Here is a 24,383-nt window from a genome sequence, read left to right as displayed (position 1 = left end):
CCGCCCCCTCCCCCCCCCCCCGCTGGTACATCTCCCCCGCAGATCTCACATCACACACACACAGACACACACAGACACACACAGCCCCGATCCAGCCAAGGACACGCACCCTCCCTTAGTAGCCATCCTCCCCCCCCTCTAACATTTTTGCAGGACACCTGATGGAAACTTAGAATGTCCATAATTTGAGGTGAGTCATATTGGAAGCTCAAAATAGCTGCGTTGGTCTACAAATCTGCAGCACAATGTCCAGTAAAAGTTTTGTTGAGGTACGTTGTGCCGTTTGTGAGATTTCAATGCTTCGGACATACAAACAAACAAACGGAATAACAAACTTAGAAATATAGTATAGATATAAATATATACAGTAGCGACATTGCTTATTGAAGCAAAAGCCGCCGGCTCCATGCGGCTGGGAAGCGGGTAGCCGCGGCGCGTGGCGGCGCACTGTGACGTCACAGTAACATGCGCGCCCGGCTTCCCCGTCTTCCCCGTCTTCCCCTGGCTTCCCCGACACCCCTGGAGATCAAATGAAGGTAAGCGGGGGTGCGGGGAAGCAGAGGGGCATAGCAGGAGCCTTGTACGGGGTCGGGAAGGGATTTAAATTGCGCGCGAAGTGGAGGGGGGGTGCGTGGGGGAAACGCGGCGGCGCGCGGTTGTTACTGGCGGCAGCTGGGGTAGATCTCGGTGTGCCGTCGTGATTTAGTGCAATAAACAATGTCGGTGCTGTATATACTGTAGATATACATATACTGTACATATATACTGTACATACATACACACACATCTATATCTATATATATGTTCTCGCTGCCACTTCCACTCATGCTGGCGTGCTGAGGAAAACAGTCCCACTACTCTCCTTACATTGGAAACTAGTGATTAGCACAGGAGAGATGTGAGAAGTACATTAATTATTAGCGCACGGTCATTAGGCAGCTGAAAAAGCTAGGCTCATTTTACAGGGCCAGCCATGGGGCAAGGGGATTGGGCCCCACACCTTCGGAGATGGCTCCGCGCTCCCTCCTCCTGTCAGTGCCCGGATCCAAATTCTGCCTGACAAGAGGAGGGAGCTGGGAAGTCCCTGAACCGGGACCAGGACCAAACCGCTGCTCACCCCAAGGTAGGGAGGGGGGGATAGAGGGTGTGCCTGTAGCTGGAGGAAGTCTTCCCTTATGTGGAGCGGCCTTCCTTCTGCAGTGTTGCGCTCTCATGACAACGTGACGCCGTTACGCCGTGACGTAAATCAACCTGCAGGTGGAGGGGGCACCACTGCCGGCATGCTGACTTGGGACCCGCCAAATGTAAGGCCGGCCCTGGCTCACACCAGCAACATCTCCACTCTCTGCACTGGGGAAAGTGGGCTACAGGGGTGGCCAGCAGCTGGGGGCCTCAGGAGAAACCTCCGAGGGCCACATGCAGCCCCTGGGCCGCCGGTTGTACCACAAAGTTTGCCATCAATCTGCTAACTGCAAACCATCCTGGTTCTCACAATGGTTCTTGCTTCAGTGTGTGGAGGTAATAGAGCTCCGATAAAAGCAGACCCGGTGATGCCTGACTACTACATGACATTGGCTTGAGTGACGTCAGTGTGTCGGGACATCAGCTGCAAATCTTGCTAAGCACTGCTGCACAAGGGCTCAAGGTACAGTAGAGTGGTCATGTTAGAAGAATAAGGTCCCTCAAAAAGGCGATTAGTTACCTGTGTGTGACTTATCTGCATGACCACCAACGAAGACATGATGACGTTCCCATAAGCTTGGATGTCCTGACCTTCCCAACCCCGGATTGGCTCTAAAAGTATCATGTTATTGAAGTCCTCCAGGGTTCTCCCCCAGAACAGCAGTGGCTAAAATACAAAAGAGATTAATAGCCATAACAACAACAAAAACGGACGTCATAATTTGTAGTAATAAATAGTAATTCCCAAAGAACGCAACAATACTAAGTGTTAATACCATACAGAAAGAGTGAACGTGGTTACTGGGTAATACCTAGAGATGGGCTCATTTTTTTGGGATCGCCTGGTTCCTTTGGTCCAGTCTAAAAAAAAATGGCGATTCGCCTTTTGCAGATTTCTATTTATTTCATTTTTTTACGCCGACAATCCATCCACAGAATCCGATTTTAAGACTCCAATGCTCACGTGGAACGCGGAATCCGTGGATTGTTAAAATCCCCCAGTGGATTGTATCCAGTAGCGGGTTTTGGATTAATCCGCACGGATTGAAACTGTAACAATTCATCGGCGGATTTTACAATGGAAAACCCGGGAAATGGATTTGGACTGGTTCGCCCAGCTCTAGTAATAACCTGTTCTGAGATAATCATTCTTTTCCTCTTCGATTGCCAGGTTTTTCAATGAAGGTTTATTTATCAAGTCTCCCTGTTAAAAAAAAAAAAAAAAGGCTCCAGCAGCCACAGAACTTGTACTCGTGTACCCTGCACTGTCTCACTTTGCCACATTATTGCCAGGGAGACTTTAATGCATTGTACCTCTGGCAGTAATGGAGATTTATAACGGGAGAAGGAGGGGCTTAGTGAGTACAGACGCTCACTCTATAAACAACAACACTGAGTTTGATGCAGGGGAATCTGGTTCATATGCTGGTGTCCGCTCCTTGTGACCTTGGGCGAGTCACTTTATCTCCTTCTGCCTCGGTCACCAAAAACAGAGTGTAAGCTCATCTGGGCAGGGGCTGTGTCTGTAACATTCCTATGTGGTGCGTACCGCGCGCTGTACTGTCATTGTGACACGCTGAGTCCCATTGGGAGAAAAGCGCTATATGAAATATAGTTATGTGTATATAATACCTAATTTTTGGCAGAGATATTTGCACAAGTGATTATGTTAACAACAATACGTATCTCTAAATTGTGTCCTACAGAAGGTAGAGGTGTGTAAATATCTTTAGAAGTGCTTTGCGAGTTTCTCTTTGGTCTCGCATGTTCGCTAAAGTTTACGCTGCTGGGAAACATTCAAAAACACACTTTGATGCAACACTTTCACCAGATTCATTTCATGAATTCGCCAGTCCCACTATTTTTCGATAGTATTTGGAGAAATATGGCAGTAAATGGAAGTACGGTATATAAATTCCCTTGTATGTGGACTTTAAATGTTCGGTGAACATTGTTGGGCAATTTTGCGGTTTTCAGAAAAATGTTATTTATTGCTTGCCGGTGAACCTTGCCTGGTTTGCGAATTTTTGAGAACATTTGGCACGTCTCTAATCACATGCACACATGCATCTTAATGGTTTACCTTTGAGCTGGATTGTTTAATTATTCCGTGGGAGGCAGATTCTTCTGAGGTCACGACCTGCTGGCACAAATTACCAATAGTATTGGTACCATTTAATGACATGTTAGAGGCGCTTTATTTGCCATTTAATGTCCACAGGGGTAATGCAGGAGAAGGGATTAATTCCCTAAAATTATACAAGCCACAAAGGCAACAAAAATGTAATTAACAGGAAGGGGATCACACTGACTACTTAAACAGCACCCCTTGAGTATATGGGCCATAACATTTCAAGAGTATCTCCTGAACGATTTTATAAAGTAGAAAGATCTTTGGAAAGAGCAAGAAGCGATCTCTTTAAAGTCAGTAAAGAAATACCAGGGTTCCTCCATCTCTCCGCGTCCTACTGTTTCAAACACTTACTGCCCCTCTCTGCTGGGTTGGGATACAGCAAGATCCTCCAGTCGGAGACCCACATTCTGACTGTTTCCTGGATGGAGAAAAGTCATCAAATAATTGAATCTCTTTAACACTGGACTAAGAGGCGTCAGGTGGAACGTTAACATTCAACTTAAAGCAGCAATTTTGCTTTCCTTTTTTTTATAGTTATAGGTTTGATGCAGGGGGTCTCCGGTGCAGAACTGTTAATTTCAGCTCTGGGGGACCCCTGCTTCCCGAGACACTTACCTTCGTAGGGGGTACCAGTAGCTGCTCCGGCTGTGTTATTTGGGGCTATCAAAATGGTGGATTTCATGCTCCTGCATCACGCGCGCGGGGGGGGGGGGGGGGTTTAGAGTGGGCTCCTCAAGAGTGTGGGCCCCCGAGATTTAACTACGCCCCTGCTCCCTCTGTATTCAATTTTTTGATGAAACTGTGATTCACACCAACAAACCTCTGAGGTGGAGGGAGGCGTAGAGCAGGCTGCTGGGAGGAGCAGTGGTTACGGGCTGCAGGGAGGAGCAGTGGTTACGGGCTGCTGGGAGGAGCAGTGGTTACGGGCTGCTGGGAGGAGCAGTGGTTACGGGCTGCAGGGAGGAGCAGTGGTTACGGGCTGCTGGGAGGAGCAGTGGTTACGGGCTGCTGGGAGGAGAAGTGGTTACGGGCTGCTGGGAGGAGCAGTGGTTACGAGCTGCTGGGAGGAGCAGTGGTTACGGGCTGCTGGGAGGAGCAGTGGTTACGAGCTGCTGGGAGGAGCAGTGGTTACGGGTTGCTGGGAGGAGCAGTGGTTACGCGCTGCTGGGAGGAGCAGTGGTTACGGGCTGCAGGGAGGAGCAGTGGTTACGGGCTGCTGGGAGGAGCAGTGGTTACGGGCTGCTGGGAGGAGCAGTGGTTACGGGCTGCTGGGAGGAGCAGTGGTTACGGGCTGCTGGGAGGAGCAGTGGTTACGGGTTGCTGGGTGGAGCAGTGGTTACGGGCTGCTGGGAGGAGCAGTGGTTACGGGCTGCTGGGAGGAGCAGTGGTTACGGGCTGCTGGGAGGAGCAGTGGTTACGAGCTGCTGGGAGGAGCAGTGGTTACGGGTTGCTGGGAGGAGCAGTGGTTACGCGCTGCTGGGAGGAGCAGTGGTTACGGGCTGCTGGGAGGAGCAGTGGTTACGGGCTGCTGGGAGGAGCAGTGGTTACGGGCTGCAGGGAGGAGCAGTGGTTACGGGCTGCAGGGAGGAGCAGTGGTTACGGGCTGCTGGGAGGAGCAGTGGTTACGGGTTGCTGGGAGGAGCAGTGGTTACGCGCTGCTGGGAGGAGCAGTGGTTACGGGCTGCTGGGAGGAGCAGTGGTTACGGGCTGCTGGGAGGAGCAGTGGTTACGGGCTGCTGGGAGGAGCAGTGGTTACGGGCTGCAGGGAGGAGCAGTGGTTACGGGCTGCAGGGAGGAGCAGTGGTTACGGGCTGCAGGGAGGAGCAGTGGTTACGGGCTGCAGGGAGGAGCAGTGGTTACGGGCTGCAGGGAGGAGCAGTGGTTACGGGTTGCAGGGAGGAGCAGTGGTTACGGGTTGCTGGGAGGAGCAGTGGTTACGGGCTGCTGGAGAAGCAGTGGTTACGCGCTGCTGGGAGGAGCAGTGGTTACGGGTTGCTGGGAGGAGCAGTGGTTACGCGCTGCTGGGAGGAGCAGTGGTTACGGGCTGCAGGGAGGAGCAGTGGTTACGGGTTGCTGGGAGGAGCAGTGGTTACGCGCTGCTGGGAGGAGCCGTGGTTACGGGCTGCAGGGAGGAGCAGTGGTTACGGGCTGCTGGGAGGAGCAGTGGTTACGGGCTGCAGGGAGGAGCAGTGGTTACGGGCTGCTGGGAGGAGCAGTGGTTACGGGCTGCAGGGAGGAGCAGTGGTTACGGGCTGCAGGGAGGAGCAGTGGTTACGGGCTGCAGGGAGGAGCAGTGGTTACGCGCTGCAGGGAGGAGCAGTGGTTACGCGCTGCTGGGAGGAGCAGTGGTTACGGGCTGCTGGGAGGAGCAGTGGTTACGGGTTGCAGGGAGGAGCAGTGGTTACGGGCTGCTGGGAGAAGCAGTGGTTACGGGTTGCTGGGAGGAGCAGTGGTTACGGGCTGCAGGGAGGAGCAGTGGTTACGGGCTGCAGGGAGGAGCAGTGGTTACGGGCTGCTGGGAGGAGCAGTGGTTACGGGCTGCTGGGAGGGGCAGTGGTTACGGGTTGCTGGGAGGAGCAGTGGTTACGGGCTGCAGGGAGGAGCAGTGGCTACGGGCTGCTGGGAGGAGCAGTGGTTACGCGCTGCTGGGAGGAGCAGTGGTTACGGGCTGCAGGGAGGAGCAGTGGTTACGGGCTGCAGGGAGGAGCAGTGGTTACGGGCTGCTGGGAGGAGCAGTGGGTACGGGCTGCTGGGAGGAGCAGTGGTTACGGGCTGCTGGGAGGAGCAGTGTTACGAGCTGCTGGGAGGAGCAGTGGTTACGGGTTGCTGGGAGGAGCAGTGGTTACGGGCTGCAGGGAGGAGCAGTGGTTACGGGCTGCTGGGAGGAGCAGTGGTTACGGGCTGCTGGGAGGAGCAGTGGGTACGGGCTGCTGGGAGGAGCAGTGGTTACGGGCTGCTGGGAGGAGCAGTGTTACGAGCTGCTGGGAGGAGCAGTGGTTACGGGTTGCTGGGAGGAGCAGTGGTTACGGGCTGCAGGGAGGAGCAGTGGTTACGGGCTGCTGGGAGGAGCAGTGGTTACGAGCTACTGGGAGGAGCAGTGGTTACGGGCTGCTGGGAGGAGCAGTGGTTACGGGCTACTGGGAGGAGCAGTGGTTACGGGCTGCTGGGAGGAGCAGTGGTTACGGGCTGCAGGGAGGAGCAGTGGTTACGGGCTGCTGGGAGGAGCAGTGGTTACGGGCTGCTGGGAGGAGCAGTGGTTACGGGCTGCTGGGTGGAGCAGTGGTTACGGGCTGCTGGGTGGAGCAGTGGTTACGGGCTGCTGGGAGGAGCAGTGGTTACGGGCTGCTGGGAGGAGCAGTGGTTACGGGCTGCTGGGAGGAGCAGTGGTTACGGGTTGCTGGGAGGAGCAGTGGTTACGGGCTGCTGGGAGGAGCAGTGGTTACGGGCTGCTGGGAGGAGCAGTGGTTACGGGCTGCTGGGAGGAGCAGTGGTTACGGGCTGCTGGGAGGAGCAGTGGTTACGGGCTGCTGGGAGGAGCAGTGGTTACGGGCTGCTGGGAGGAGCAGTGGTTACGGGCTGCTGGGAGGAGCAGTGGTTACGGGCTGCTGGGAGGAGCAGTGGTTACGGGCTGCTGGGAGGAGCAGTGGTTACGGGCTGCTGGGAGGAGCAGTGGTTACGGGCTGCTGGGAGGAGCAGTGGTTACGGGCTGCAGGGAGGAGCAGTGGTTACGGGCTGCTGGGAGGAGCAGTGGTTACGGGCTGCAGGGAGGAGCAGTGGCTACGGGCTGCTGGGAGGAGCAGTGGCTACGCGCTGCTGGGAGGAGCAGTGGTTACGGGCTGCAGGGAGGAGCAGTGGTTACGGGCTGCAGGGAGGAGCAGTGGTTACGGGTTGCTGGGAGGAGCAGTGGTTACGGGCTGCTGGGAGGAGCAGTGGTTACGGGTTGCAGGGAGGAGCAGTGGTTACGGGTTGCAGGGAGGAGCAGTGGTTACGGGTTGCTGGGAGGAGCAGTGGTTACGGGTTGCAGGGAGGAGCAGTGGTTACGGGTTGCAGGGAGGAGCAGTGGTTACGGGTTGCTGGGAGGAGCAGTGGTTACGGGTTGCTGGGAGGAGCAGTGGTTACGGGCTGCTGGGAGGAGCAGTGTTACGAGCTGCTGGGAGGAGCAGTGGTTACGGGTTGCAGGGAGGAGCAGTGGTTACGAGCTGCTGGGAGGAGCAGTGGTTACGGGTTGCAGGGAGGAGCAGTGGTTACGGGTTGCAGGGAGGAGCAGTGGTTACGGGTTGCAGGGAGGAGCAGTGGTTACGGGTTGCTGGGAGGAGCAGTGGTTACGGGCTGCTGGGAGGAGCAGTGTTACGAGCTGCTGGGAGGAGCAGTGGTTACGGGTTGCAGGGAGGAGCAGTGGTTACGAGCTGCTGGGAGGAGCAGTGGTTACGGGTTGCAGGGAGGAGCAGTGGTTACGGGCTGCTGGGAGGAGCAGTGGTTACGGGTTGCTGGGAGGAGCAGTGGTTACGGGCTGCTGGGAGGAGCAGTGGTTACGGGCTGCTGGGAGGAGCAGTGTTACGAGCTGCTGGGAGGAGCAGTGGTTACGGGTTGCTGGGAGGAGCAGTGGTTACGGGCTGCTGGGAGGAGCAGTGGTTACGGGCTGCTGGGAGGAGCAGTGGTTACGGGTTGCAGGGAGGAGCAGTGGTTACGGGTTGCTGGGAGGAGCAGTGGTTACGGGCTGCTGGGAGGAGCAGTGGTTACAAGCTGCTGGGAGGGGCAGTGGTTACGGGCTGCAGGGAGGAGCAGTGGTTACGGGCTGCAGGGAGGAGCAGTGGTTACAGGCTGCTGGGAGGAGCAGTGGTTACGGGTTGCAGGGAGGAGCAGTGGTTACAGGCTGCAGGGAGGAGCAGTGGTTACGGGCTGCTGGGAGGAGCAGTGGTTACGGGCTGGTGGGAGGAGCAGTGGTTACGGGCTGCTGGGAGGAGCAGTGGTTACGGGCTGCTGGGAGGAGCAGTGGTTACGGGCTGGTGGGAGGAGCAGTGGTTACGGGCTGTTGGGAGGAGCAGTGGTTACGGGCTGCTGGGAGGAGCAGTGTTACGAGCTGCTGGGAGGAGCAGTGGTTACGGGTTGCTGGGAGGAGCAGTGGTTACGGGCTGCAGGGAGGAGCAGTGGTTACGGGCTGCTGGGAGGAGCAGTGGTTACGGGCTGCTGGGAGGAGCAATGGGTACGGGCTGCTGGGAGGAGCAGTGGTTACGGGCTGCTGGGAGGAGCAGTGTTACGAGCTGCTGGGAGGAGCAGTGGTTACGGGTTGCTGGGAGGAGCAGTGGTTACGGGCTGCAGGGAGGAGCAGTGGTTACGGGCTGCTGGGAGGAGCAGTGGTTACGAGCTGCTGGGAGGAGCAGTGGTTACGGGCTGCTGGGAGGAGCAGTGGTTACGGGCTGCTGGGAGGAGCAGTGGTTACGGGCTGCTGGGAGGAGCAGTGGTTACGGGCTGCAGGGAGGAGCAGTGGTTACGGGCTGCTGGGAGGAGCAGTGGTTACGGGCTGCTGGGAGGAGCAGTGGTTACGGGCTGCTGGGTGGAGCAGTGGTTACGGGCTGCTGGGTGGAGCAGTGGTTACGGGCTGCTGGGAGGAGCAGTGGTTACGGGCTGCTGGGAGGAGCAGTGGTTACGGGCTGCTGGGAGGAGCAGTGGTTACGGGTTGCTGGGAGGAGCAGTGGTTACGGGTTGCTGGGAGGAGCAGTGGTTACGGGCTGCTGGGAGGAGCAGTGGTTACGGGCTGCTGGGAGGAGCAGTGGTTACGGGCTGCTGGGAGGAGCAGTGGTTACGGGCTGCTGGGAGGAGCAGTGGTTACGGGCTGCTGGGAGGAGCAGTGGTTACGGGCTGCTGGGAGGAGCAGTGGTTACGGGCTGCTGGGAGGAGCAGTGGTTACGGGCTGCTGGGAGGAGCAGTGGTTACGGGCTGCTGGGAGGAGCAGTGGTTACGGGCTGCTGGGAGGAGCAGTGGTTACGCGCTGCTGGGAGGAGCAGTGGTTACGGGCTGCAGGGAGGAGCAGTGGTTACGGGCTGCTGGGAGGAGCAGTGGTTACGGGCTGCAGGGAGGAGCAGTGGCTACGGGCTGCTGGGAGGAGCAGTGGCTACGCGCTGCTGGGAGGAGCAGTGGTTACGGGCTGCAGGGAGGAGCAGTGGTTACGGGCTGCAGGGAGGAGCAGTGGTTACGGGTTGCTGGGAGGAGCAGTGGTTACGGGCTGCTGGGAGGAGCAGTGGTTACGGGTTGCAGGGAGGAGCAGTGGTTACGGGTTGCAGGGAGGAGCAGTGGTTACGGGTTGCTGGGAGGAGCAGTGGTTACGGGTTGCAGGGAGGAGCAGTGGTTACGGGTTGCAGGGAGGAGCAGTGGTTACGGGTTGCTGGGAGGAGCAGTGGTTACGGGTTGCTGGGAGGAGCAGTGGTTACGGGCTGCTGGGAGGAGCAGTGTTACGAGCTGCTGGGAGGAGCAGTGGTTACGGGTTGCAGGGAGGAGCAGTGGTTACGAGCTGCTGGGAGGAGCAGTGGTTACGGGTTGCAGGGAGGAGCAGTGGTTACGGGTTGCAGGGAGGAGCAGTGGTTACGGGTTGCAGGGAGGAGCAGTGGTTACGGGTTGCTGGGAGGAGCAGTGGTTACGGGCTGCTGGGAGGAGCAGTGTTACGAGCTGCTGGGAGGAGCAGTGGTTACGGGTTGCAGGGAGGAGCAGTGGTTACGAGCTGCTGGGAGGAGCAGTGGTTACGGGTTGCAGGGAGGAGCAGTGGTTACGGGCTGCTGGGAGGAGCAGTGGTTACGGGTTGCTGGGAGGAGCAGTGGTTACGGGCTGCTGGGAGGAGCAGTGGTTACGGGCTGCTGGGAGGAGCAGTGTTACGAGCTGCTGGGAGGAGCAGTGGTTACGGGTTGCTGGGAGGAGCAGTGGTTACGGGCTGCTGGGAGGAGCAGTGGTTACGGGCTGCTGGGAGGAGCAGTGGTTACGGGTTGCAGGGAGGAGCAGTGGTTACGGGTTGCTGGGAGGAGCAGTGGTTACGGGCTGCTGGGAGGAGCAGTGGTTACAAGCTGCTGGGAGGGGCAGTGGTTACGGGCTGCAGGGAGGAGCAGTGGTTACGGGCTGCAGGGAGGAGCAGTGGTTACAGGCTGCTGGGAGGAGCAGTGGTTACGGGTTGCAGGGAGGAGCAGTGGTTACGGGCTGCAGGGAGGAGCAGTGGTTACGGGCTGCTGGGAGGAGCAGTGGTTACGGGCTGGTGGGAGGAGCAGTGGTTACGGGCTGCTGGGAGGAGCAGTGGTTACGGGCTGGTGGGAGGAGCAGTGGTTACGGGCTGTTGGGAGGAGCAGTGGTTACGGGCTGCTGGGAGGAGCAGTGGTTACGGGCTGCTGGGAGGAGCAGTGGTTACGGGCTGCAGGGAGGAGCAGTGGTTACGGGTTGCTGGGAGGAGCAGTGGTTACGGGCTGCTGGGAGGAGCAGTGGTTACGGGCTGCTGGGAGGAGCAGTGTTACGAGCTGCTGGGAGGAGCAGTGGTTACGGGTTGCTGGGAGGAGCAGTGGTTACGGGCTGCTGGGAGGAGCAGTGGTTACGGGCTGCTGGGAGGAGCAGTGGTTACGGGTTGCAGGGAGGAGCAGTGGTTACGGGTTGCTGGGAGGAGCAGTGGTTACGGGCTGCTGGGAGGAGCAGTGGTTACAAGCTGCTGGGAGGGGCAGTGGTTACGGGCTGCAGGGAGGAGCAGTGGTTACGGGCTGCAGGGAGGAGCAGTGGTTACAGGCTGCTGGGAGGAGCAGTGGTTACGGGTTGCAGGGAGGAGCAGTGGTTACAGGCTGCAGGGAGGAGCAGTGGTTACGGGCTGCTGGGAGGAGCAGTGGTTACGGGCTGGTGGGAGGAGCAGTGGTTACGGGCTGCTGGGAGGAGCAGTGGTTACGGGCTGGTGGGAGGAGCAGTGGTTACGGGCTGTTGGGAGGAGCAGTGGTTACGGGCTGCTGGGAGGAGCAGTGGTTACGGGCTGCTGGGAGGAGCAGTGGTTACGGGCTGCAGGGAGGAGCAGTGGTTACGGGTTGCTGGGAGGAGCAGTGGTTACGGGCTGCTGGGAGGAGCAGTGGTTACGGGCTGCTGGGAGGAGCAGTGGTTACGGGCTGCAGGGAGGAGCAGTGGTTACGCGCTGATGGGAGGGGCAGTGGTTACGCGCTGCTGGGAGGAGCAGTGGTTACGGGCTGCAGGGAGGAGCAGTGGTTACGGGCTGCTGGGAGGAGCAGTGGTTACGGGCTGCTGGGAGGAGCAGAGGTTACGCGCTGCTGGGAGGGGCAGTGGTTACGCGCTGCTGGGAGGAGCAGTGGTTACGCGCTGCTGGGAGGAGCAGTGGTTACGGGCTGCTGGGAGGAGCAGTGGTTACGGGCTGCAGGGAGGAGCAGTGGTTACGGGCTGCTGGGAGGAGCAGTGGTTACGGGCTGCTGGGAGGAGCAGTGGTTACGCGCTGCTGGGAGGAGCAGTGGGTACGGGCTGCTGGGAGGAGCAGTGGTTACGGGCTGCTGGGAGGAGCAGTGGTTACGGGCTGCGGGGAGGAGCAGTGGTTACGGGCTGCTGGGAGGAGCAGTGGTTACAGGCTGCGGGGAGGAGCAGTGGTTACGGGCTGCTGGGAGGAGCAGTGGTTACAGGCTGCGGGGAGGAGCAGTGGTTACGGGCTGCTGGGAGGAGCAGTGGTTACGGGCTGCTGGGAGGAGCAGTGGTTACGCGCTGCAGGGAGGAGCAGTGGTTACGGGCTGCTGGGAGGAGCAGTGGTTACGGGCTGCTGGGAGGAGCAGTGGTTACGGGCTGCAGGGAGGAGCAGTGTTTACGGGCTGCAGGGAGGAGCAGTGGTTACGGGCTGCTGGGTGGAGCAGTGGTTACGGGCTGCTGGGAGGAGCAGTGGTTACGCGCTGCTGGGAGGAGCAGTGGTTACGGGCTGCTGGGTGGAGCAGTGGTTACGGGCTGCTGGGAGGAGCAGTGGTTACGGGCTGCTGGGTGGAGCAGTGGTTACGGGCTGCTGGGAGGAGCAGTGGTTACGCGCTGCTGGGAGGAGCAGTGTTTACGCGCTGCTGGGAGGAGCAGTGTTTACGCGCTGCTGGGAGGAGCAGTGGTTACGGGCTGCTGGGAGGAGCAGTGGTTACGGGCTGCTGGGAGCAGCAGTGGTTACGGGCTGCTGGGAGGAGCAGTGGTTACGGGCTGCTGGGAGGAGCAGTGGTTACGGGCTGCTGGGAGGAGCAGTGGTTACGGGCTGCTGGGAGGAGCAGTGGTTACGGGCTGCTGGGAGGAGCAGTGGTTACGGGCTGCTGGGAGGAGCAGTGGTTACGCGCTGCTGGGAGGAGCAGTGGTTACGGGCTGCTGGGAGGAGCAGTGGTTACGGGCTGCAGGGAGGAGCAGTGGGTACGGGCTGCGGGGAGGAGCAGTGGTTACGGGCTGCTGGGAGGAGCAGTGGTTACGCGCTGCTGGGAGGAGCAGTGGTTACGCGCTGCTGGGAGGAGCAGTGGTTACGGGCTGCTGGGAGGAGCAGTGGTTACGGGCTGCAGGGAGGAGCAGTGGTTACGGGCTGCTGGGAGGAGCAGTGGTTACGCGCTGCTGGGAGGAGCAGTGGTTACGGGCTGCTGGGAGGAGCAGTGGTTACGGGCTGCAGGGAGGAGCAGTGGGTACGGGCTGCGGGGAGGAGCAGTGGTTACGGGCTGCTGGGAGGAGCAGTGGGTACGGGCTGCTGGGAGGAGCAGTGGTTACGGGCTGCTGGGAGGAGCAGTGGTTACGCGCTGCTGGGAGGAGCAGTGGGTACAGGCTGCTGGGAGGAGCAGTGGTTACGGGCTGCTGGGAGGAGCAGTGGTTACAGGCTGCGGGGAGGAGCAGTGGTTACGGGCTGCTGGGAGGAGCAGTGGTTACAGGCTGCGGGGAGGAGCAGTGGTTACGGGCTGCTGGGAGGAGCAGTGGTTATGGGCTGCTGGGAGGAGCAGTGGGTACGGGCTGCTGGGAGGAGAAGTGGGTACGGGCTGCTGGGAGGAGCAGTGGGTACGGGCTGCTGGGAGGAGCAGTGGTTACGCACTGCTGGGAGGAGCAGTGGTTACGGGCTGCGGGGAGGAGCAGTGGTTACGGGCTGCTGGGAGGAGCAGTGGTTACGGGCTGCTGGGAGGAGCAGTGGTTACGCGCTGCTGGGAGGAGCAGTGGTTACGCGCTGCTGGGAGGAGCAGTGGGTACGGGCTGCTGGGAGGAGCAGTGGTTACGCGCTGCAGGGAGGAGCAGTGGGTACGGGCTTCTGGGAGGTGCAGTGGTTATAGGCTGCTGGGAGGAGCAGTGGTTACCGGCTGCTGGGAGGAGCAGTGGTTACGCGCTGCTGGGAGGAGCAGTGGTTACGCGCTGCTGGGAGGAGCTGTGGTTACGGGCTGCTGGGAGGAGCAGTGGTTACGGGCTGCTGGGAGGAGCAGTGGTTACGCGCTGTTGGGAGGAGCAGTGGTTACGAGCTGCTGGGAGGAGCAGTGGTTACGCGCTGCTGGGAGGAGCAGTGGTTACGCGCTGTTGGGAGGAGCAGTGGTTACGGGCTGCTGGGAGGAGCAGTGGTTACGCGCTGCTGGGAGGAGCAGTGGTTACGGGCTGCTGGGAGGAGCAGTGGTTACGGGCTGCTGGGAGGAGCAGTGGTTACGCGCTGCTGGGAGGAGCAGTGTTTACGCGCTGCTGGGAGGAGCAGTGTTTACGCACTGCTGGGAGGAGCAGTGGTTACGGGCTGCTGGGAGGAGCAGTGGTTACGGGCTGCTGGGAGCAGCAGTGGATACGGGCTGCTGGGAGGAGCAGTGGTTACGGGCTGCTAGGAGGAGCAGTTGTTACGGGCTGCTGGGAGGAGCAGTGGTTACGCGCTGCTGGGAGGAGCAGTGGTTACGGGCTGCTGGGAGGAGCAGTGGTTACGGGCTGCTGGGAGGAGCAGTGGTTACGCGCTGCTTGGAGGAGCAGTGGTTACGGGCTGCTGGGAGGAGCAGTGGGTACGGGCTGCTGGGAGGAGCAGTGGTTACGCACTGCTGGGAGGAGCAGTGGTTACGGGCTGCAGGGAGGAGCAGTGGTTACGGGCTGCTGGGAGGAGCAGTGGTTACGCGCTGCTGGGAGGAGCAGTGGTTACGGGCTGCTGGGAGGAGCAGTGGTTACGCGCTGCTGGGAGGAGCAGTGGTTACGGGCTGCTGGGAGGAGCAGTGGTTACGGGCTGCAGGGAGGAGCAGTGGGTACGGGCTGCGAGGAGGAGCAGTGGTTACGGGCTGCTGGGAGGAGCAGTGGGTACGGGCTGCTGGGAGGAGCAGTGGTTACGGGCTGCTGGGAGGAGCAGTGGTTACGCGCTGCTGGGAGGAGCAGTGGGTACGGGCTGCTGGGAGGAGCAGTGGTTACGGGCTGCTGGGAGGAGCAGTGGTTACGGGCTGCGGGGAGGAGCAGTGGTTACGGGCTGCTGGGAGGAGCAGTGGTTACAGGCTGCGGGGAGGAGCAGTGGTTACGGGCTGCTGGGAGGAGCAGTGGTTACGGGCTGCTGGGAGGAGCAGTGGTTACGCACTGCAGGGAGGAGCAGTGGTTACGGGCTGCTGGGAGGAGCAGTGGTTACGGGCTGCTGGGAGGAGCAGTGGTTACGGGCTGCAGGGAGGAGCAGTGTTTACGGGCTGCAGGGAGGAGCAGCGGTAACGGGCTGCTGGGTGGAGCAGTGGTTACGGGCTGCTGGGAGGAGCAGTGGTTACGCGCTGCTGGGAGGAGCAGTGGTTACGGGGTGCAGGGAGGAGCAGTGGTTACGCGCTGCTGGGAGGAGCAGTGGTTACGGGCTGCTGGGTGGAGCAGTGGTTACGGGCTGCTGGGAGGAGCAGTGGTTACGGGCTGCTGGGTGGAGCAGTGGTTACGGGCTGCTGGGAGGAGCAGTGGTTACGGGCTGCTGGGAGGAGCAGTGGTTACGGGCTGCAAGGAGGAGCAGTGGTTACGCGCTGCTGGGAGGAGCAGTGGTTACGGGCTGCTGGGTGGAGCAGTGGTTACGGAGTGCAGGGAGGAGCAGTGGTTACGGGCTGCTGGGAGGAGCAGTGGTTACGGGGTGCAGGGAGGAGCAGTGGTTACGGGCTGCTGGGAGGAGCAGTGGTTACGTGCTGCTGGGAGGAGCAGTGGTTACGGGGTGCAGGGAGGAGCAGTGGTTACGCGCTGCAGGGAGGAGCAGTGGTTACGGGCTGCTGGGAGGAGCAGTGGTTACGGGCTGCTGGGAGGAGCAGTGGTTACGGGGTGCAGGGAGGAGCAGTGGTTACAGGCTGCTGGGAGGAGCAGTGGTTACGCGCTGCTGGGAGGAGCAGTGGTTACGGGGTGCAGGGAGGAGCAGTGGTTACGGGCTGCTGGGAGGAGCAGTGGTTACGTGCTGCTGGGAGGAGCAGTGGTTACGGGGTGCAGGGAGGAGCAGTGGTTACGCGCTGCAGGGAGGAGCAGTGGTTACGGGCTGCCGGGAGGAGCAGTGGTTACGGGCTGCTGGGAGGAGCAGTGGTTACGGGGTGCAGGGAGCAGCAGTGGTTACGGGCTGCAGGGAGGAGCAGTGGTTACGCGCTGCAGGGAGGAGCAGTGGTTACGGGCTGCAGGGAGGAGCAGTGGTTACGGGCTGCTGTTAGGAGCAGTGGTTACGGGCTGCTGGGAGGAGCAGTGGTTACGGGGTGCAGGGAGGAGCAGTGGTTACGGGCTGCTGGGAGGAGCAGTGGTTACGGGGTGCAGGGAGGAGCAGTGGGTACGGGCTGCTGGGAGGAGCAGTGGTTACGGGCTGCTGGGAGGAGCAGTGGTTACGGGGTGCTGGGAGGAGCAGTGGTTACGGGCTGCAGGAAGGAGCAGTGGTTACGGGGTGCTGGGAGGAGCAGTGGTTACGGGCTGCTGGGAGGAGCAGTGGTTACGGGCTGCTGGGAGGAGCAGTGGTTACGGGCTGCAGGGAGGAGCAGTGGTTACGTGCTGCAGGGAGGAGCAGTGGTTACGGGCTGCAGGGAGGAGCAGTGGTTACGGGCTGCTGGGAGGAGCAGTGGTTACGGGCTGCTGGGAGGAGCAGTGGTTACGGGGTGCAGGGAGGAGCAGTGGTTACGGGCTGCTGGGAGGAGCAGTGGTTACGGGGTGCAGGGAGGAGCAGTGGGTACAGGCTGCTGGGAGGAGCAGTGGTTACGGGCTGCTGGGAGGAGCAGTGGTTACGGGGTGCTGGGAGGAGCAGTGGTTACGGGCTGCAGGAAGGAGCAGTGGTTACGCGCTGCTGGGAGGAGCAGTGGGTACGGGCTGCTGGGAGGAGCAGTCGTTACGGGCTGCTGGGAGGAGCAGTGGTTTCGGGCTACTGCGAGGAGCAGTGGTTACGCGCTGCTGGGAGGAGCAGTGGTTACGGTCTGCAGGGAGGAGCAGTGGTTACGGGCTGCAGGGAGGAGCAGTGGTTACGGGCTGCAGGGAGGAGCAGTGGTTACGGGCTGCAGGGAGGAGCAGTGGTTACGTGCTGCAGGGAGGAGCAGTGGTTACGGGCTGCAGAGAGGAGCAGTGGTTACGGGCTGCTGGGAGGAGCAGTGGTTACGGGCTGCTGGGAGGAGCAGTGGTTACGGGGTGCAGGGAGGAGCAGTGGTTACGGGCTGCTGGGAGGAGCAGTGGTTACGGGGTGCAGGGAGGAGCAGTGGGTACAGGCTGCTGGGAGGAGCAGTGGTTACGGGCTGCTGGGAGGAGCAGTGGTTACGGGGTGCTGGGAGGAGCAGTGGTTACGGGCTGCAGGAAGGAGCAGTGGTTACGCGCTGCTGGTAGGAGCAGTGGTTACGCGCTGCTGGGAGGAGCAGTGGGTACGGGCTGCTGGGAGGAGCAGTGGTTACGGGCTGCTGGGAGGAGCAGTGGTTACGAGCTACTGGGAGGAGCAGTGGTTACGCGCTGCTGGGAGGAGCAGTGGTTACGGTCTGCAGGGAGGAGCAGTGGTTACGGGCTGCAGGGAGGAGCAGTGGTTACGGGCTGCAGGGAGGAGCAGTGGTTACGGGCTGCTGGGAGGAGCAGTGGTTACGAGCTACTGGGAGGAGCAGTGGTTACGCGCTGCTGGGAGGAGCAGTGGTTACGGGGTGCAGGGAGGAGCAGTGGTTACGGGGTGCAGGGAGGAGCAGTGGTTACGGGCTGCAGGAAGGAGCAGTGGTTACGCGCTGCTGGGAGGAGCAGTGGTTACGCGCTGCTTGGAGGAGCAGTGGGTACGGGCTGCTGGGAGGAGCAGTGGTTACGGGCTGCTGGGAGGAGCAGTGGTTACGAGCTACTGGGAGGAGCAGTGGTTACGCGCTGCTGGGAGGAGCAGTGGTTACGGTCTGCAGGGAGGAGCAGTGGTTACAGGCTGCGGGGAGGAGCAGTGGTTACGGGCTGCTGGGAGGAGCAGTGGTTACAGGCTGCGGGGAGGAGCAGTGGTTACGGGCTGCTGGGAGGAGCAGTGGTTACGGGCTGCTGGGAGGAGCAGTGGTTACGCGCTGCAGGGAGGAGCAGTGGTTTCGGGCTGCTGGGAGGAGCAGTGGTTACGGGCTGCTGGGAGGAGCAGTGGTTACGGGCTGCTGGGAGGAGCAGTGGTTACGGGCTGCTGGGAGGAGCAGTGGTTACGGGCTGCAGGGAGGAGCAGTGTTTACGGGCTGCAGGGAGGAGCAGTGGTTACGGGCTGCTGGGTGGAGCAGTGGTTACGGGCTGCTGGGAGGAGCAGTGGTTACGCGCTGCTGGGAGGAGCAGTGGTTACGGGGTGCAGGGAGGAGCAGTGGTTACGCGCTGCTGGGAGGAGCAGTGGTTACGGGCTGCCGGGTGGAGCAGTGGTTACGGGCTGCTGGGAGGAGCAGTGGTTACGGGCTGCTGGGTGGAGCAGTGGTTACGGGCTGCTGGGAGGAGCAGTGGTTACGGGCTGCTGGGAGGAGCAGTGGTTACGCGCTGCTGGGAGGAGCAGTGGTTACGGGCTGCTGGGAGGAGCAGTGGTTACGGGCTGCAGGGAGGAGCAGTGGTTACGCGCTGCTGGGAGGAGCAGTGGTTACGGGCTGCTGGGTGGAGCAGTGGTTACGGTCTGCAGGGAGGAGCAGTGGTTACGGGCTGCAGGGAGGAGCAGTGGTTACGGGCTGCAGGGAGGAGCAGTGGTTACGGGCTGCTGGGAGGAGCAGTGGTTACGGGGTGCAGGGAGGAGCAGTGGTCACGGGGTGCAGGGAGGAGCAGTGGTTACGGGCTGCTGGGAGGAGCAGTGGTTACGGGGTGCAGGGAGGAGCAGTGGTTACGGGGTGCAGGGAGGAGCAGTGGTTACGGGGTGCAGGGAGGAGCAGTGGTTACGCGCTGCTGGGAGGAGCAGTGGTTACGGGGTGCAGGGAGGAGCAGTGGTTACGCGCTGCAGGTGAATCCCCCAAGGCCACCTGTTGCCCACCAATACCTTAGAGCAGGGGTGCGCAAACTTTCCGCGCCCCCCCCCCTGCTCGCACCCACGCCCCCCCCCCCTTACCTAGGAACCCGCATCAAATGATGTCACTGGGTCATGTGACATCACGTCACCCCGCGGCGTCATTTGACGTGCGTTGCCATGGCGTCGCCCGAAGCCAAGGTAAGTTACAGAGGCCTCGTACACTCCCCGGCTTTTAATTTAAATGCTTTGGGGAAGAGCGCGGGGCCTCTGTACCCGTTGTGCCCCCCCAAAAGAAATCTTTCCCCCCCCTTAGAGGCTGCAAAATGCAACATGTTGCAGGTACATACAGTACAGTTTGATGGATACTACATTCGTTTGTTTCAAACTGACCGCTGCACATTTGTGGCCCAGAGGTTGTTGTTTTTTTTTAGCAACAATATTTAAATATAGAACCGTCAGGAACTGTCACAGTGCGTCCCGGGTGTCTCATTGGGAGACGTGAGTTGTTGATGTCCCAGACATCTATTTGAGTCAGAGGAGGTACAAATATGTGTAATCATTCCTGATGTCTCAGCAGGTTTAAGGATGCGTCATGCTGTATCTTTGGGAGATAGAGATTTGTACTGAACTCTCTGTGGGGGGGGGGGGGGTACTGTGACTGTGCCCCCCCCTCTGATGTCTTTGTGGTGGTGTGCTGTGACCGTGTGTGTCCCTGATGTCTCTGCGGTGGGTTGCTGTGACCATGTCCCCCCCCTGATGTCCCTGTGGGGGGGTGCTGTGACCGTGTTTGTGTCCCCCCCGTTGTCTCTGTGGGGGGGGGGGGGTGCTGTGACCGTGTGTGTGTCCCTGATGTCTCTGCGGTGGGGTGCTGTGACCATGTCCCCCCCCTGATGTCCCTGTGGGGGGGTGCTGTGACCGTGTTTGTGTCCCCCCCGTTGTCTCTGTGGGGGGGGGGGGGTGGGGTGCTGTGACCGTGTTTGTGTCCCTGATGTCTCTGTGGGGGGGTATTGTGACCGTGTTTGTGTCTCCCCCGTTGTCTCTGTGGGGGTGTGTGCTGTGACCATGTGTGTGAATGTGTCCCTGATGCCTCTGTGGGGGGGGGGGTGCTGTGTCCTGATGTCTAGGTGGGGGGGTGTTGTGACTGTGTGTTCCCCCCTGATGTCTCTGTGGGGGGGGAGGGTGCTGTGACCATGTGTGCTCCCCCCTTGATGTTTTTGTGGGGGGGTACTGTGACCGTGTTTGTGTCTCCCCCGTTGTCTCTGTGGGGGGGGGGGGGGGGTGCTGTGACCGTGTGTGTCCCTGATGTCTCTGTGAGGGTGTGCTGTGACCGTGTCCCCACCACCCCCTTCCCCCCACCTCCTGATGTCTCTGTGGGGGGGTGCTGTAATTGTGTGTGTGTGTGTGTCCCTAATGTTTCTGTGGTGGAGAGCAGTGACCTTGCCTCCCCCCCCACCCCCTGATGTCTCTGTGAGGGGGAAGTACTGTGTCTCTGTGTATCTCTGAAAGGTGCTGAGTCTCTACAGGAGAGGAATGCGAGCTGCAACATGTGTTCATGGTAAAGTGACAAGAGCTAATAGTCCTATGTATTTGTGGGAGGGAATTGAGCTATTTGTGTTACTGGGGTCTCCGTGGTTAGGGCACTCGTGACGCTGCGCTTCATGTGATAGATTTGACACGTTTGCCCATCGTAATGGGCATTTAGAAAACAGATGCTGTATGTATTGCTGACAATTCTGTACAGAAGACGGTGCATAATACAGTATGTATATTTATTTATCAAACGCCAACATGTGCACATCACTTTACAAATAAGACAGAAGAATACAGTGAATTACAACACAAGTGCAACAAACATCAATCCAGGCAATAGGAGAGGGAGGGCTTACAACCTAAGCGGTGCGTCTCTGAAGTCGGCGGGGGAAGTTATGCTATGAGAAGATATCTCTGATTGAGGTGGCAATATCACTGATATCTTTTTGGACTGATGCGAGTGTTACCGACCTCCCAGGTAACGGTATATGAAGTGTCACTGGTGTTTGGGTAGTATGACGTATCACTGACATCTCTGATGTGCTGGAGTGGGTGAAGGTGTCACTCTGATTTCTTTATTGTGAGTAGGGTAATACTCATCCCTGATCTGTTATTTGTATTATTTGTTATTGATATGATTGTCACGTATATTACGGCTGTGACGCGCTATGTACACTAATGGCGCTGTATAAATAAAGACATACATACAAGCACGAGGTAGAATCTGCTCCTGAATTCACCAAGACTAGATGACAAGTGTCTTGCGTGCTTGGGTAGGTCCATCACCAGAAGAGAACTGAAATAAACCACTAGGGTTTATCATGAGTAAAGTGTTGGGTGCAGTCAGATGACTTACCTGCTCTCCTCTTTTTGCAGCAGTTCGACCTCCTCGTGCCCATCGCCCTTAGAGTTGGCACCCCTGGCTGTCACACTGCAGCACCCCATCTATGCCAGCTGCGTCAGAGCCCGCTATACCTCACAGTGTGGTCACCCAACATCACAAGTACACAAATTAAAGATGTGTAGAGTACTCCCACATCCTTCCTCTTAAAGACCAGGAGATCCTTGTCCTGTGCACAGGGGGGAGGTGGATAGATACAATATGCTAGCCAGTTAGAAACCGGTAGTGTGAAATGCAGAAAGCTTCCTGTTAGGTTAAAGCATGTCTCTGTTTCCTGCTCAAGTAGATGGCTGGGGGGGAGGGAAGGTTCAGCAAGTTTCTCAGTTTCAGAGAAAGAAAAGAGGTTAGACAAAGGGGGAAAGGGGAGAGACAGAGAAGAGAGACTGACAAAAGAGATAATGAAAGGAGATTAACCCTCGTGGTGCCAGAGTGACCTGCAGTGCTTTACAATTGACGCTGCTATTTCATTCTACGGCATCTTTTGTGATTAGTCAATAAACCAACTATTGTGTGCAATGATATTTGGGTGTGCTGTCTGGCTTTTGTTTTTCTTGTTGGACTCTACAGTCTGTGGGAAGTTGGCCGTTACGTGGTTCTGATACTTTTTGTTAGTGTGCATAGCGGTACCATGTTCTTTTGTTATAGCTGCTTCTCCATGCCAGGGACGACACTGAGCTCCATTTAAATGGATGGTTTATGACACATAGATGGATTGCTGTGCAGGATCTTAGACCTCTATCGTATTTTATGGCATTGGCAAGTTCAAACCCTTCGGTGATTGGAGGTCACCATTTGCAAAGCTTTCAAATATAGAAAGGGTACTTGGAAAATACCAATTCAACTCAGGTTAATGACGCCTATTCTGCTTGTGGGATAGTATTTTACTACTTTAACAAAACGGCACCTTCATATTAAGTAAATAAATGGGTGGATGGATGAATATGCAGCTCAACCCCGTTATAGCGCGATCCGTTACAACGCGGATCCGCTTATAACGCGATGCAAGCGTGGCTCCCAATTTTCGTATTTATGAATACTTTACAACACAATTATTGGTATCTTAAATACTTTATTGTACAATGCATACAATTGTACATTATTTCTAACGCGATCCGCTTATAACGCGATGTGATTCTTTGGACCCCAAGCACAGCGTTATAAGGGGGTTGAGCTGTACGTACATAAGCACAGAAATCAATCAATAAATGAAAGTATAAGCAGTATAAATGCATTGCCGGTTCAAAGGATATTTGTAAACACGAACAAGCTAAACTGATGCTGTCCTGCACACACATTGAATGAAACATACAAATTAAAAATAAGGCAAATCATTTTAATGAGAATATTGAGCTAGATGAAATGTCAGATCGCTGACCCAGTTCACCAAAAATAAACAGAGAAGGTGTTCAGTGTCATTGACTGCCAGAGACCTGCGGTCCATCGTGGATTAGGAAGAGGTTCCTGTGGTTGCCAAAGTTATATTTATTCATACTCATAGTACAAGTTATATTGTCATTAAATACACTAATGACTCTTTCCATTCGGAGAGAGGGAGAGAGGGAGAGAGGGAGAGAGGGAGAGAGGGAGAGAGGGAGAGAGGGAGAGAGGGAGAGAGGGAGAGAGGGAGAGAGGGAGAATTATTCATTAAACTTCAATAGTGCAGATCAAGGCACTATTACAAAGAAACTCCCATTAAAGCCAATCGGATTTGTCATGCGATAGTTCCCCGATCGGCACTATTGCAGTTTAATGAATAATCCCAAGAGAGCGAGGGAAAAAAGACAGAGATACAGTACTTAATATAGCTGGCTCCATGAGATTTTGACTCTAAAGCATAATATATGCTTATACAGATGAATACAACTTTAAATCCCACGATGGATAGCCACAAGCCAGCATTGTGTAGGTCTTTCTAACAGTGAACATGTTAATATTAATTGTCTTGTGAATTAGTCAATCCCATTTAATATCTTGACTGCAACTATACATATAAAAATCCTGTATAGACGTAAAAAATATATCATTCATGTTTCTAAAATATACAGAACACACCGCAGTGTGTGTGTGTATATATATATAGTACTAATTTGCACACTGCGCCATTACACACACAGAAAGGTATTATCACCTTCACTGCTTGAAGAGCCTGCAACACATTGCTATGCAAACTCTTGTAGCAAGATCGGGTTCAACATTACAGTTCAGAAAAATCTTGGCCTGACGGGACGGTTGCATTTCTGTCCCATTGGACCTTCTTTTTCTAGCATGAATCAAATCACCATGAAGAATGCAGCAAAATAATGACAAAATATAAATATTGTTAAATTGGGTCATGAGATTTTGATTTGGCTTTGGGGGGAGGGGTGGGGGGTGTTTGTCAGAGAGCACCATAGACAACCCTGGAAGAAGTTCCAGATGAGGAAGTTTGTTATTTTTCTAATGCAGATGTACTGTAGACACATCTTCATTCCCCTGGGACCGTGGCGTTTTTTTCTGCTTTGTTGTGTGTTCCTTCAATAGGAACAAGTCCCATGAGGTCACCAGGCTCTATGTAGGGTTTGATGTGTAAGATTTGGGTTTTCCGGCTTGAAGTGGGTTCTTGATTACAGTTGCGAGGTGGAGCATATGGGTTCCCTTTGCTGTACTGCGGAAACTTGCTTCCAAGGATCCGGATTCTCTGAGGGCTTGGAAAGGAGACTTCAACTATAGGTGTGGGATGCTCTGATCTTTTCGGCCTCTGCCCAGCCTCTGATGTCACATCACTCGCAGACACACTGCTGAGTATGGGCTCACTCTTGGGTTTGGGTTTTACTGCACAGGGTGCAATGCCACTGGGAATATCAGTCACCTGAACTGGGGACATGGACAACGTTGTCCTCTGAGTAACCCTGGAGGTGGCTAGTTTTGCTCCATTAATGTTTCCATTATCTGAGGGAACTTTAACTTTCTTAGCAGGTTTATCACCATTCTTCGCTGGCTCGTGGCTGCTGTCTGCCTGCAGTGTCTTCTGGACTCTAACAGGACTCAGGGTGGTTTTGGCCCGATTAAACTTCATTGCCTGCTCGTTTAGGTCCCCATTATACAATAACACAAACATGCTCTGAGTATTTAAGGGAAGAATCCGTTGGCTTTTCAGACTCTTACTGAAGATTTCAAGAGCCAGGTCTAGGAAAGCAGATAAAGATACGTATGTGACCAAACTCCTGTGGTGGACTGTATACTTACTTATTTTTTATAAAGGCCTGTAACATTATGTGTCTACACAACAAAAATAATATATGACCTGAAGAATAGTTAAAATGTAG

At 57.4% G+C, this 24,383-nt stretch overlaps 2 protein-coding genes across 5 annotated transcripts in view; both read right to left on the bottom strand.

Annotated features, from left to right (window-relative positions):
- PLEKHN1 (pleckstrin homology domain containing N1) overlaps window positions 1–22,252 on the bottom strand; it is a 38,908-nt gene extending 16,656 nt beyond the window's left edge. For 3 of the 4 annotated variants that reach the window (XM_075603652.1, XM_075603654.1, XM_075603655.1), the window contains exons 1-4: window positions 21,034–22,252; window positions 3,668–3,734; window positions 3,266–3,325; window positions 1,703–1,849 (exon numbers count right to left, since the gene is read on the bottom strand). In XM_075603652.1, the coding sequence (XP_075459767.1) occupies window positions 1,703–1,849; window positions 3,266–3,325; window positions 3,668–3,734; window positions 21,034–21,122 (363 nt within the window). In that variant the 5' untranslated portion in view covers window positions 21,123–22,252. The remainder of the gene's footprint in view (window positions 1–1,702; window positions 1,850–3,265; window positions 3,326–3,667; window positions 3,735–21,033) is intronic. The other variant, XM_075603653.1, reaches the window with a different exon arrangement.
- Window positions 22,253–22,390: 138 nt separating this feature from the next.
- The window catches only part of TTLL10 (tubulin tyrosine ligase like 10), a 75,882-nt gene continuing 73,889 nt past the window's right edge, over window positions 22,391–24,383 (bottom strand). Inside the window, 1 exon segment of the mRNA XM_075603651.1 lies at window positions 22,391–24,243. Within this exon segment, the coding sequence (XP_075459766.1) occupies window positions 23,543–24,243 (701 nt within the window). The 3' untranslated portion in view covers window positions 22,391–23,542.

This window comes from Ascaphus truei, chromosome 6 (assembly GCF_040206685.1).
Source record: "Ascaphus truei isolate aAscTru1 chromosome 6, aAscTru1.hap1, whole genome shotgun sequence".
Taxonomy (NCBI): Eukaryota; Metazoa; Chordata; class Amphibia; order Anura; family Ascaphidae; genus Ascaphus; species Ascaphus truei.
The sequence above is the reverse complement of the archived record's forward strand: the minus strand, read 5'-3'. Positions and strand labels throughout refer to the sequence as shown.